Raw genomic sequence first — 12,703 nt, 5'->3', positions numbered from 1 at the left:
TTAAAACTTTAGTATACCAATACGTGAGATTATCTTGAGAAAAACAAAAATTTTTTATTGTGACTATTCTCATAAACACATGACCTTGTACAGTTAAGGGTGTCAACTGGTCGGGCCATACCAAACCCTATAGAGTTTGTGTACGGTGATAAATAAGAAGACAGACCCAGGTTTGGACCCGAAGGTCTGATTAATACATGGAGCCAGGTATAGTTTGTTAAATTTTATACCAGAATCGGGCCTGACCCGAGTTTCTATTAAGACCTGTAATTTTTCAAAGTAAAAATGATAAAAAATTTATTATTTTATCAGGTATGGTATTCACCTGAATTTGAACCCAACCCGACCCCTTGTCACCCCTTATGTACAGTAGGTTATTGCATCTGGCCATAATGCACGTGTAACGAGTACAACTTATATGCTGCTTGGATCTCATAAAAGGGAGACAAAAGAAAAAGTGAACAATATCATGATAATTTTGCACTTTTCTGCTTAAACTCTGACATAGATAAGGATGGCAGTGAAAACGGGCCCGCCTCGCCCCATTTGGACCGGGGATGAAGGACATGAAAGGGGAAGGAGGTGGGGATGAAGGTTAAAATCAAAACCCGTGCAAGGATAGAGGCATGGATGGATTTACACTTTCCCCCACCCCGCCCCGTTCCAGTCTTGATCCCCGACTTGCCCCGCACTGTCCCGTCCTCAATCCTTCTAAGGGATGGCAATGGATCAAGAGAAAATGGGATCCTGCCTGGCCTCGCTCCTATTTGGACTAGGAATGGAGGACATAAAACAGGATGGATGTGGGGGTGGAGGTTAAAATCCAAACCCGTGCGGGGATGAAAGTCCGGATTTTGAGACGGGCAGGAATGGGTACCTTGTCCCCCGCCACCGCCACCGCCCCAGTCCACTGTTATCCCTAGCCATAGATAGAAAACTCAAACATTCAAGCGCTCTTTTTGTTGCAAATTGTGCAAAAGGCAAATAAGTTCGTAAACAATGAAAAAGATTGCGAACCCAGCTTTCCCGGTCGTAAAAAAAAATGGAAAAGATTGAGAACTTGGCCGCGTTTCATTATATCCCAAGTTCACCCTTCTACGTCGGAGTTCTAGAAATCGGTCACATACCACGTGATATGGACTTCCCTAAAGCAGCACATAAATCAATAAAGTACAAACTTTTAAGTGAAATATAATAATCTAATTTAGGGTTAAGCACTAGGGCATTAAGCAGGTCTAAGGTACAAATCATGCCACAAAAAATATAAGCAAATCACATTTTTGGCGTTTTATGAACTTTATCTATAGACTTGAAGAAGCCTCTCAAGATATAGGGCCCAATTTAACACAATTTATGGAGCCATTACCTTCAAATCTCTTGGTTTAATGATTAATTTAAGGTCATGGCCCTTAAACTATGTTTAGTATCATCAAATGGGTATTTAAATATCTTTTTGCCAAAAGTAAGCAGCAAAATGACTAAGACATCAACAAAAGAGAAATATAGTTGAATAACTCCCCAAATGTCATCATGCATTTCTTTATCAATTCCCTTTGTAATTATTTGCATTTCTTTTTTGGTATGGGCGTTGTCTTGGTCCGCCAATAACACGAAAAGAAAGCCATAATTGCTACACAAGTTTGATCGAACACACAACATTTCACATAATAAAGGCAATATTGACCATTGACAACTTACTTTTATTTTTAGTGACAGATGATGATGATGGTGATAGGCTCTTGTGACAAAAGGTGCAATTTCTAGGAAGCTTCATGCAGTAGGAGAAGATTTGTGATGACCTTCTGGTTTAAGCGTGATAGGTTCACCCTGTTGCATTGTTTTTCTTTTCGACAAAGAAAGCTGGGGTCAAGTCTGGACTCATCTGGAAGATCTGTCAAGAAAGTGATTTGACATCTTCACCGTCCATTGCTTCGTTCCATCAGGTCATTGTGTACATTGTGAACGGTGAGGATGCCAAATCACTGAGATGACTTTTCTCTCTCTCTCTCTCTCTCTCTCTCTCTCTCTCTCAAGAAAACCATGGGCCACCCATGTGGTTTGTGTCAAAACTTTACATTTGGCATCTCTTGAACCATGAACAAGTTCACAAACACCACTTTAATATTTTGAATATTATCGCAATAAGAATATATTTTTGAATAAGAAAATATTAAATGTAGTTTTTATTGATTAAAATAAACATCATTTTGTTTCCTTGTGTTTAATTATTTAAAAAAAAAAACTCAAATTTGAGAGTCGAACTCTCATTGTGTGTCCAGTGGTACCCATAACTCTGTGATATAGTCGGGACAATAATGTCTGTATATAAACCAACGAGGTGGTATCCATGTGATAAGCAGGGTCCAGTGCGAAGCTGAGGCCTAGGTTCGAATCCATCTGCCACATGGGGCTGAAGAACTATCTGGTAAAGGTCTGCCTAACCCCAGCTTGCCTTTCAAAAAAAATAATATATGTATATAAAATCACCACTGATATTACCAGGGGGGTGGCTTAGCTTGTCTGGCAGGAGCAGTTAGTGCGTATGTCACCTTGTGTTGGGACGTTGCAAGTTCGAACCCCAAATGGTATTGTTGTATAACTGGTTGGGGTCTGCCTAACCCCAGCTTTCTCTGTAAAAAAAAAAAAGGATCATCACTGACATTTCAAGGATCATGACTAGCGGCCTAAGCCCCATCCCACTATACCAAACCCCTTCAGGCTACTAGTTCGTGATTTTGGCCATACTGATCTTCATGGTACCAAACGGCAACCTTGAAAGTCTTTAGTTGGGTCAAATACCTTTTTTTATTTAAAGGCAAGCTGGGGTTAGGTAGACCCCACTAGTTATACAACCGTACCATTGGGTTTTGAACTTGCGACGTCCGACCACAAAGTGACGTGCACTGACTACTCCTACCAGACAAGTGGAGTAGCTGGGTCAAATACCTACCACATAGACGTCGATGTAAAGGATAGGGGAGTTTGAGCCTACTGGTTCCAAGATGATTGACTTGGAATTGTATGGTGCAACAGCACCTATCCCTTTATCAGAATATGCAATAATATATACCAGCATACCAGGAGATCGATAAGAGCGGGGGCAGCATGAGTCAGGATCCAGTGCAATCACATGGTACAAAATTTGTGTATTAAGCACCTGATTGCCCTCCATCAGGCTTTGGGCCCCACAACTGACAACCCTGCTCTCAAAATGGAGGGTGATCAGGTATATTGTTGCAATCATATTGCACCTGATCTTTTCAGGGCGGCATGATACCAGCTTTTGCTTATCTTGGATGGTCCCTCACGTGGAGGTCAACCATGGAAGTTCATGAAACAAATCAACACATTCACGTAAAAACATGACCCACATATGTCGTCTTATTCTCTTCATGCAATGCAATGGATGCACAAATCCACATTATCTTGGATGAATGATTGATATATCACAAACACTTAGGCTCCCATCATCTGGTACGGACGACTGTCATCAACTTGACGGGATGTCACAAGTTTGAAACTCATAGGTGGTGCCCCTAACCTGAGTCTAATCCCAAGTGGGTAGGAGGGGTGTCAAGGGTTTTATCAAAAGGAAGTCTGTCATGAGTTTAGAAGCGAAGGCCCCCCGATCTGATGTAGTTTCGAGTAATCACATACACCGAAAGCAGACCTTTTAAGCGCACAAACAACTCACAATACACGCTCACGAGCGAAAACAAGAATATGCTCATGCATAATCACAAAAAGAATAAAGAGGCAAGAATGTAAAAAACTTCTTTATAGATACTTGAAAGCAAAGTACATCAAGAGGAGAATAGCGGATTCGAATACACAGAGTTATTAAGCAGTAAAGCCTTTTGGAGCACTCGACAATGCCAAAGAGGTATATACATCAGAAACAAAAAGGTAAAAAACATGACGGTCCAAAACACAACCAATGTATGGTCATGAGAGGCTTTTATCTTAAATTATCTAAAAAAGCACAACATATCATAAGCATATTTGAAAAGACACCCTCAATCGGTAAGGTGTCAACATATCATAAGCCAATGTATGGTGAGTGATGTGGGGTTTTCCACTGAGTGATGTCAGTTGTGATGTCAATTGTATCAAATCAAGGGTATTTTTGGAAAGACGCCTTCAATATGATTTTTAGCCTCCAAAGTAATCTTTTTAGGGTTTTTTACTAAAAAAGAGTTAAAGAAGAGTTTCTCAGCTTTTCAACAAGACAAAAATCAAGTTTAACCAACATCAAGATCAAAAGTTATGGCCAAGACAACCTTCAAGTCTCTGACTACACGTTATGTTGTCGTTAGCCCTATTTGGAATTATCATCAGCACCCTTTTGAATTGTCATCGACCCTATCTTGTTGTCACCATCATCTTTGGATTATCATCAGTGTCCTGAAATTGTCGTCAGAGGACCCTCTCTTTTAAGAAAATGATATCATCCACCACTGACGACACTATAAGTTATCGTGAGAACCCTGCCATCTGTCATCATTGATGTCTCAAGCCAACTCACCATCGAGTTATAATGTTTTCAGTTATTTACCTCACTAATGTTCTTAAATCTTGACATCTTAGTTTATGATTGTTTTTTAGAAGTTATTCAAAAGGTTAATTTTTTAAATAAACAGGTTAAGGTTGATTCAAGCTAATTTTCTTTTTTTTTTAATTCATTCGATTTAGTAGCACATTTTGACAACATTGTGCCTAACCCTTTGCGGTTTTGCCCTTTGTATGACATGCTCATTCTAAAAAAATGTTCAATGTTGTTTTGGTGATGAAGTTTCCCACCAAAGCGGGTAATATCTGGATTGGGTCACTGACACCCAAGCCCTGTACTCTCGACGAAAGCCGAACATGAAATAAAGAGGTCAACACCTTCTTCTCAGGCCTACTACCACTAAGGTAGGTGCCCCTAAGCAATGTTGCTTGGGTTTTTAACCAAATTCATTTTAAAAAAGTATGAGTGAATTAGTCTATTTAGGTTTGAATTGAATTAGGATGAATTGATCAATTTAATCTTTTTAAATTTGAAAAAAATAAAAAAGAGGCCAATTGAACTGGAATCGGGGTTGAATCAACTAATTTTTTAGGTGGGTTCAATTCATGTCTATTCAATTCAATTTTAATAACATTGATAATTGTTTTAGGTTGGAAACCGACATTGGTAGATATAATATAAACTTCATAATATGTTTGAAAGAGAGAAAAGCTCTCATAAGAAAAAAAAGTTTTGCTTATGAGAGTTTTTGATATGAGAAGTTTTTCGCTTGTTTGTGTAGCATAAGAAAAATAGAGTGGGAAAATGTGAATCTTTCATTTTTTTCATCCTTTTCCCTCAGCTGCACCATTGCCGATGACTGTGGATGTATGTGCCCACAACCTGGTCATCCCATTTAGGGGTGTGCATGAGCTATAGGATCAACTGTTGGCAAGTGCAGATGTTTGTGCCCTTGGAAAGGAAATCCCTTACAATGAGCACCTCAAGCACTGACTGCCCTGACGACAGTGACCTGCAGCAGGTCGATCGTCGATGAGCTTCCAAGCTACGCGAAGATGTCCTGGAGCTTGTTGGCGATCTAGACCCCATTGAACTAACCACACTCGACGCCAATGGAGCCAGCCGTCAATGGATGGAGTCTACTCGAGGTGAGATGAGTGGTGGGTGGTGAGATGGGTGGTAGGGAGTGGTGGTGAGATGGTAGAGATGGGTGGTGAGGAGTGTAAAATTAAATTTTCTCTTGGTAGAAAACATTCTTTCATGGGAGGGGGTGGAGGAATGTTTTTTATAGAAAAGTATACTTTTTAGAAAAACTCTCTTAGTGAAAAAGTCTCTCTTGTTTGGAAGGGTCAGAAAATTTGTACGAATCTTCTATTTTACATCACTTTTTCTATATCTTTCTCGCTTCCAAACGTGCCCTATATGCAATGATGCTGGTGAGCATGTAGTGACCTACCTGACGGCCTTTCATCTTGGCATTTCTCGAGATGAGTGTGGTGCCCATCTCATGAAATATTGAGATTAGTTATCAGCAGTAGTAAAGTTGCAACAAAATAGGCCAATTCAGGTGAGTCTAAATGACTCGCTTTTGTAAACACGATGAGAGAAGAGAGAAGGAGAGGGAAAAGATTGATATTTGCGGCTTTCTTCAAGAGGGGTGATTTTTGAATTGATGGCCCTTGTGTCAATTCAAAATGAACTCGGGTTGGCAATCTTCTCCTCCCCTGGATAGTTGTTACCCATCCTTAAAACTCTCCAAGTTGTTTGGTATCCCCTTATGGAAGGGATACCAATGAATGAAAAAACTCACTCCTATATATAGGTGTCGAGTGATGCTTCTAAATAAGCCTGTGATAACTAGTATCAAAGGATACCTTAGAACTGACTGTATATTTAGATGTTGATTTTGCTAGCAGTAGAGATGATAGTAAATTCACTTTTGGATATATCTTTCTCCTTGAAGAAGGTGATGTTTCTTGGTCTTGCAAGAGACAAGGTTGTGTGGCTCAGCACACTAAAGAAGTTTAGTATGTTGCCTGCAGTGCTGCTGCTACTTTTGGCGTTTGGATAAGCCACTTCATCAGTGATTTGAAGCAGGATATAACCAACAAGCCAATGCAAATTTACTGTGATAACCAAGCAACAATCACTCTTATAAAGAGTGAAGCAAATAGCTCTAAAAGTAAATACATAATGATAAAATATCATTATATTTACGATATATGGTTGAAAAGAATGAAATTACAGTTAGTTACCAACCTCTAATATGATTGTGGATCCATTGACAAAAGGCATATCAAAAGAATTGTTTTCAAAGCATGCATCCTATATGAGATTAAAATATGTCTCATTGAGACATCTAGCCGAATTGGTGAAACACCAAATTGCTAAAAGATGCATGTATAAAGACTCTAATAGTGGGAGGGAAAATCCAGCATCATGATTTGGTTCGCATGGCCAACTAGGAGATGTTGGTCATACATTACATGCATGACCATGTATGGCCATGCACCTCATGCATGAAACCCAGTCTATTGATTCATATGAGTTTATTGCCTCATTATATGACAGGTTATCTACCATGTCTTCAAGGTCTATTGAATAACATAGTTCTTTCAGCAATAGACATAATAGGCATCAATAGACATAACTTAAAAAAAAATAAAAAAACCCTTATTTGGGTTGGTCGACAAAAAAAATTATCTTTTTTTTTTTTTTTGTTTTTTTTTTAGAGATCCGGGTGAGTCAGTCTCTCTCGAAGAGGGGTTCAAGTTTTTCGATGACTGTATAGTCGGATTTCAGCGATAGCCCCCATACAGAGTAAAACAAACACTAACCAATTTTTGCTTATCTCTGTTTTCGGTTTTTGGCGATGATGAGCTTGAGCGGTTGGTGCCGATGATCGCAGTTGATCAAAACAACAAGCACACACCGGTAAGTCTCCTGATACTCTGATACCACTCATGAGTCTAAATGAGTCGCTTTTGTAAACACTATGGGTGAAGAGAATGAGAGAGGGTGAAAGATTAGTATTTGCGGCCTTTTTGAGGAGGGTTGATTTTCGAATTGGTAACTCTTATGTCAATTCGAAAAGAACTCACTCCTATCCATAGGAGTAAGGGTTGGCAATCTTCTCCTCCCTTGGATAGCCGTTTCTCAATCTTGAAACTCTCTAAGTCATTTGGTATCCTCTTATGAAAGGGATACCAACGGTTGAAAAAACTCAATCAATCAGGCTTCCCAGGCATTGAGCATAGAGTGGGCCCACCTCTCTCTTCAATGCATGCCATGCATGACCAAAAAATTCAAGGATGAATCGTTTGATTCAATACTGATAAAATTGATATTTAGGCTCTGTTTGGAAGCCGGTATCAAAAGCAAAGACAAAGATTTCTAAGATCCCTCTCATCTATGCTGATTGATTTGGCTAGTTGAGAGGAGAGAGAAGTTTAGAAGGGAGATCCTATCGGAGTTAAGAGTTAAGACACTTGGCTCGTTAAATTTGGAGTTCAACATCCTCAAATTTTAAAACTGTTATAAACTTCTTCTTTTATAGAGAAAGCTAGGGTTAGGCAGATGCCTACCAGTTATACAATCATACCATTTGGGGTTCGAACTTGCAACATCCCAACACAAGGTGACGTGCACTAACTGCTCTTGCTAGACAAGCGGCACCTTTGTTAGTACTGTTGTTGTGAACTTCACTACTATCTCCGCCAACCCATCAGTGTTCTCATCTCCATTTTAGTATCCCTCTCAGCTCCGGCTCCCAAATAAAGCCTTGCAAGGGCTCATCCAAGTTGAACTTGTTTGGGACCGGCTTGTTTAAGTTAGTCAAGGGGCTCGTGGCTAATCTTCCAAACCCATTTGATGAAAATGAACGAACTTTTCACAAGTCGAGCCAAACCAAGCCAAGAGCTGCTCGGTTGGTTCAATGGCTGGTTGTAGCTCTCTTTGTTTTTTTGGATAATCCAAGGAAAAACCCCATCACAGATGTACTTTGGCTGGCATTCTGTTGGTAAAACCCTTTGAGGTCTATCCTGCTCATACAAGAGTACACCAACCAGAGACGTACCAAGATTTGACCTTGTGGCAAGGGATGTCACATGTGGATTTCGAACTTGTGATGTCCCATGAACTTGGTGACATTCACAAGTGGCCCCTACCAGATGAGCGGAGCCTCGGTGGGCGGCTGGCTTTCGCTCTTACTGTGCTGGAACCAGCACAGTATCGTTGTCCCAATAACCAAGCCGTTCATTCGTTTCCCTTCCCATGCAGATAAGGTCCCCGCGCGCTCCCCCCTCTTTTCGTCCTTATCAAAAGATTCATGGTTGTTTTAGTAATTTAATCACCACGAGGGGGACACGGACACTTTTACCGTTTCCGCGCTCGTCTCTAGGTGGCGGCGTCTCGGTCGCCGTCACCGTTATAAGTAACCGACGTTGGTGGGGAAGCGGAGGGCTAACCGGTGGAGGCGTCGACCGAAGAACTCCGTTATCTGACGGACGTCTCTCTCTTCCTTCCCCCCTTATCCCCCCACCTTTCCTTCCCTCCCACGGAGACGACGACGACCGTCGATACAGCAGCGACGCGAACGAGAACGGGCACCCTCCACCGTCGATCTTCGTCGTCTTCCTCAACCCGATGAGGAGTTACGGCCCTTCCCCTTCTCGCTATCGCTCCTCCTCAGCCGTTGGATCGCCCGATCGACGGACGAGAGTCGCCTTCCCGCTCTCGATCTTCCCTCCCGTCTTCGGAGGGTTCCAGGACATCTAACGTTAGGGTTTTGTTTTTTGCCGATGAGTTCCGATGTTTTCTAGGGTTAGGGTTTCTCGTGTTCGTTTCTTCCTGGTTTTTGGATCCGTCGATGATTTCCGAGATTTTCTGATCGGTTTCTTGGGTTAGGGTTTGTTTTTCAGGGGAAAAAGGAGGGAAAAGATCGTTTTTTCTGTTTGGTTTTGGGTTTTTGTTGGTTTTTGGCTTATCTGGGGTCTTTTGGGGACGTGTGGTGGTGGTTTTTCGGTAGATGGAATGGTTTCTGAGATGGTGTTGTGGGTGACGGTGGAAGATCAGATCCACCAGCACCACCGGGATCGAGATAGGGACGATGAGGAGGGGTTCCTTCTGACGGGGTTGTCGCCCATGGAGAACCACCGTCCGCTCACCCTTCTCTCCATAGACTCCGGCGGCGCCCACGACGACCTCGTCGACCGGGAGCCGCCGCTGAACCGGCAGATCGTCCTCTCGCGGCCGCCGGACATCAACCTCCCCCTCTCGGCTGAGCGGAGCCCCCCGCCCCCGTCTTCGTGGGCGGACGGCACCGGCGGCGGAGGCGGTGACATCCTCGACGTGGGCCTTGGGTCCCAGATCTACGAGACGGAGGCGCTGCTGAACCTGCCGAAGTCTGGCCGGAAGTGCGCGAAGAGGAGCGACAGCATCTGGGGGGCGTGGTTCTTCTTCAACTTCTACTTCAAGCCGGTGTTTGTCGATAAGGCAAAGGGGAAGGCGGCCGGGACGGGCGCCGTTGGGGCATGTTCGGGCAGTTTCGACAAGGGGGACCTACTCCTGGACGTCTTCCTGGTGCAGCACGACATGGAGAACATGTACATGTGGGTCTTCAAGGAGCGGCCGGAGAACGCCCTGGGGAAGATGCAGCTCCGGAGCTACATGAACGGTCATTCGCGCCTTGGCGAGCCGCAGTTCCCGTACAGTGTCGACAAGGGCTTCGTTCGATCCCACCGGATGCAGAGGAAGCAGTACAGGGGACTCTCGAATCCACAGTGCGTCCATGGGATCAACATCGTGAGGGCGCCCAATTTATCTCACCTCTCTGAAGGGGAGCTCAAGAAATGGATGGAATTGACGGGAAGGGACCTCAATTTCTCGATCCCCACTGAGGCGAGCGATTTCGGATCATGGCGGAACCTCCCCAGTACTGATTTCGAGCTCGAGCGGCCCCTGGCCCCTCCCCCACTAAAGAACGGCAACAATTCTTCTGCCAGGAGGTTGCTCAATGGCTCCGGATTGAATCTCACCAACAGCATTGGGGATGCGATGGAGCTTTCGCCCAGCTTCAACAAGCGGAAGAAGGAGTTCTTCCCCCATGCCAACGAGGACGATTGCTGCTTACCGCTGAATTATGCAGACCGAGTGCAAGATATGGAGCTGCTTCAGATGGAACCGCCATGGTTGAATGATTTCTCTGGCGTCATGAGGCAGGTGCATGGCCCGGTGACGGCAGCAAAGACCATATACGAGGATGATGAAGGGTATCTAATTATGGTCAGCTTGCCGTTTTCAGATCTTCAGAGGGTGAAGGTGTCGTGGAGGAATACGCTAACTCATGGGATTGTTAAAATTCTTTGTGTGAGCACTGCAAGGATGCCATACATAAAGAGGCATGATCGGACATTCAAGTTGACTGATCCGTCACCGGAGCATTGCCCACCCGGGGAATTCATGAGAGAGATAGCTCTTGCAACCAGGATACCGGAGGAAGCGAAGCTGGAGGCTTACTATGATGAGGCTGGTGCTGGTTTGGAGATTATGGTTCCAAAACTCAGGGTTCAGCCTGAAGAGCATGAGGTTCGTGTTTGCCTTAGGCCGCATCTTGGTACGAATGAATTGCTTCTCACTTGAAGGAGGATAGGTTGCTCAGACCAGGCAATGAAGGGAAAACGAGAAAAAAAGAAAGAAAAGGAATTGTAACGGTGATTGCAAAGGTCGGTGTTCCATTGGTTTACTAACTTTGTATCATAAAAATCTATGATGAAAAGAGAAAGAGGGTGTCTTTCTTACCTTTCTAGTGTTCTGTCTTGTGGAAATTTATCTATTCCCCGATGAGTTCATGGTGTTCATTTATCCTTTTGGCTTGTTGTTCCTACATCTATGTTGGGGAATTTGACTGGGATTGATATGGAAGCTATTCACTGGGTCTTTAAGTAGTGTTGAGGATTCCTTACTCTGAAATCGAGGTCCTAGTCTTGTTTGTTATGATTTGAGGGAAAAAGATTAAATCGCTTCTATCTTTTGTATTCCTTCTTCTCCCCAATTAATGTCTAGTACCATTTTTGATGTATTGTTACTGAAAGATACGACGTATCATTAACTTATTTCAACTAATTGTGATGGACAATTAGTGTAGGATTTTATAAGAGATGGGCAGGAGTAAGTTGTTTCACATTCTTTTTACAAATTTCACTCAATTGTTATACTGTGTTTGTTGCTTTAAAGCTTAGACAGATATTACTTGTATGTGTTTATGGATTTGTTTGATCTTCATTTTGATTTTAATGTTTTCTTGATGTTCATTAAAATGTTGACATGACCGGATAAAACAAAGGTATTTTTAATGTTTATATGTTCTTTTGGTTTTCTGATCAACGTCAGATGCATGCACTTTTGATTTGAGGCATTCCTCTATATTGGCCATTGATTAGAGGCCTAGAGCTATCACTGCTACTACAGGACATGCTTTTCATTTTTTCTTTATTTTGATCTAGGAACCCCTTGGAGACAGTAGTCAGTCTTAATAGGATTGTTTTTTTTATGTTCTTTGTGACAACGTTTAGCAGTTTCTGTCATCTTATAGCATGAAAAGAAAGAGAAACCATAGTAATATTTGAGATGTAATGTTTTCCCCCCCTTTTACCATTTTTCTGGTGACATGCTCATGATGTTGGTCCACCTTTTTCTCATTGGCACACCTGTCGGTTGTTGTTGAATACTCAAAATCTGTTGTTAATTTCTTCTTTTTAGGCCTTTCCGTTAAGTTGGGATGCATTCGCAGACTCACTTATGGAATATAAGTTGCAAGCATTGTTATTGTTTGAAAAATTCGGCATCTTTCCATTTTTCTCTTTCTGTCTGTATCTTTAAATTGCGTCTTCTTTGATTGGAATGCCATGGTTAGGAGTTTTCTGTTGCTTGATGAGATTGATTGGTACTTTCTTTTTACTAATCTTTGTGGTTTAATGCTTTTTAGTTGACTGCTTTATCTATTTGAGTTTGATGAGACATCATGATTTGGCATGTTTTCTATATACCCTGGTATCTGATTCACCGATTTCCATAGTTTCTGTTAAGATGCATATTTCTCCCTGAAAGAGGTTACTGTATTTATGAATGGTATCGTTTTGGAGTTTTCTCTAATAAAAGTATACAATATTGGTTTTCTTGATATTTGTATCACTA

The 12,703-nt window shown here is 42.2% G+C and overlaps 1 protein-coding gene across 1 annotated transcript; it reads left to right on the top strand.

Moving 5' to 3' along the window:
- Window positions 1-8,989: 8,989 nt before the first annotated feature.
- LOC149839784 (uncharacterized) lies at window positions 8,990-11,364 on the top strand. Its single transcript, XM_090002823.1, has one exon. It carries the CDS (start codon window positions 9,542-9,544, stop codon window positions 11,147-11,149), a length of 1,608 nt encoding a protein of 535 aa, XP_089858949.1. The 5' UTR covers window positions 8,990-9,541; the 3' UTR covers window positions 11,150-11,364.
- The last annotated feature ends 1,339 nt before the right edge of the window (window positions 11,365-12,703 follow it).

The sequence above is a fragment of the Nuphar pumila genome, chromosome 4 (assembly GCF_984573655.1).
Source record: "Nuphar pumila chromosome 4, dmNupPumi1.hap1.1, whole genome shotgun sequence".
NCBI lineage: Eukaryota > Viridiplantae > Streptophyta > Magnoliopsida > Nymphaeales > Nymphaeaceae > Nuphar > Nuphar pumila.
Note: the sequence above shows the minus strand (reverse complement) of the source record. Positions and strands in the feature narration are given on the sequence as shown.

Bases quoted from the DNA above. Each gene is read 5' to 3' on its own strand.
- LOC149839784 (XM_090002823.1), top strand. From the start codon at position 9,542: ATGGTTTCTGAGATGGTGTTGTGGGTGACGGTGGAAGATCAGATCCAC.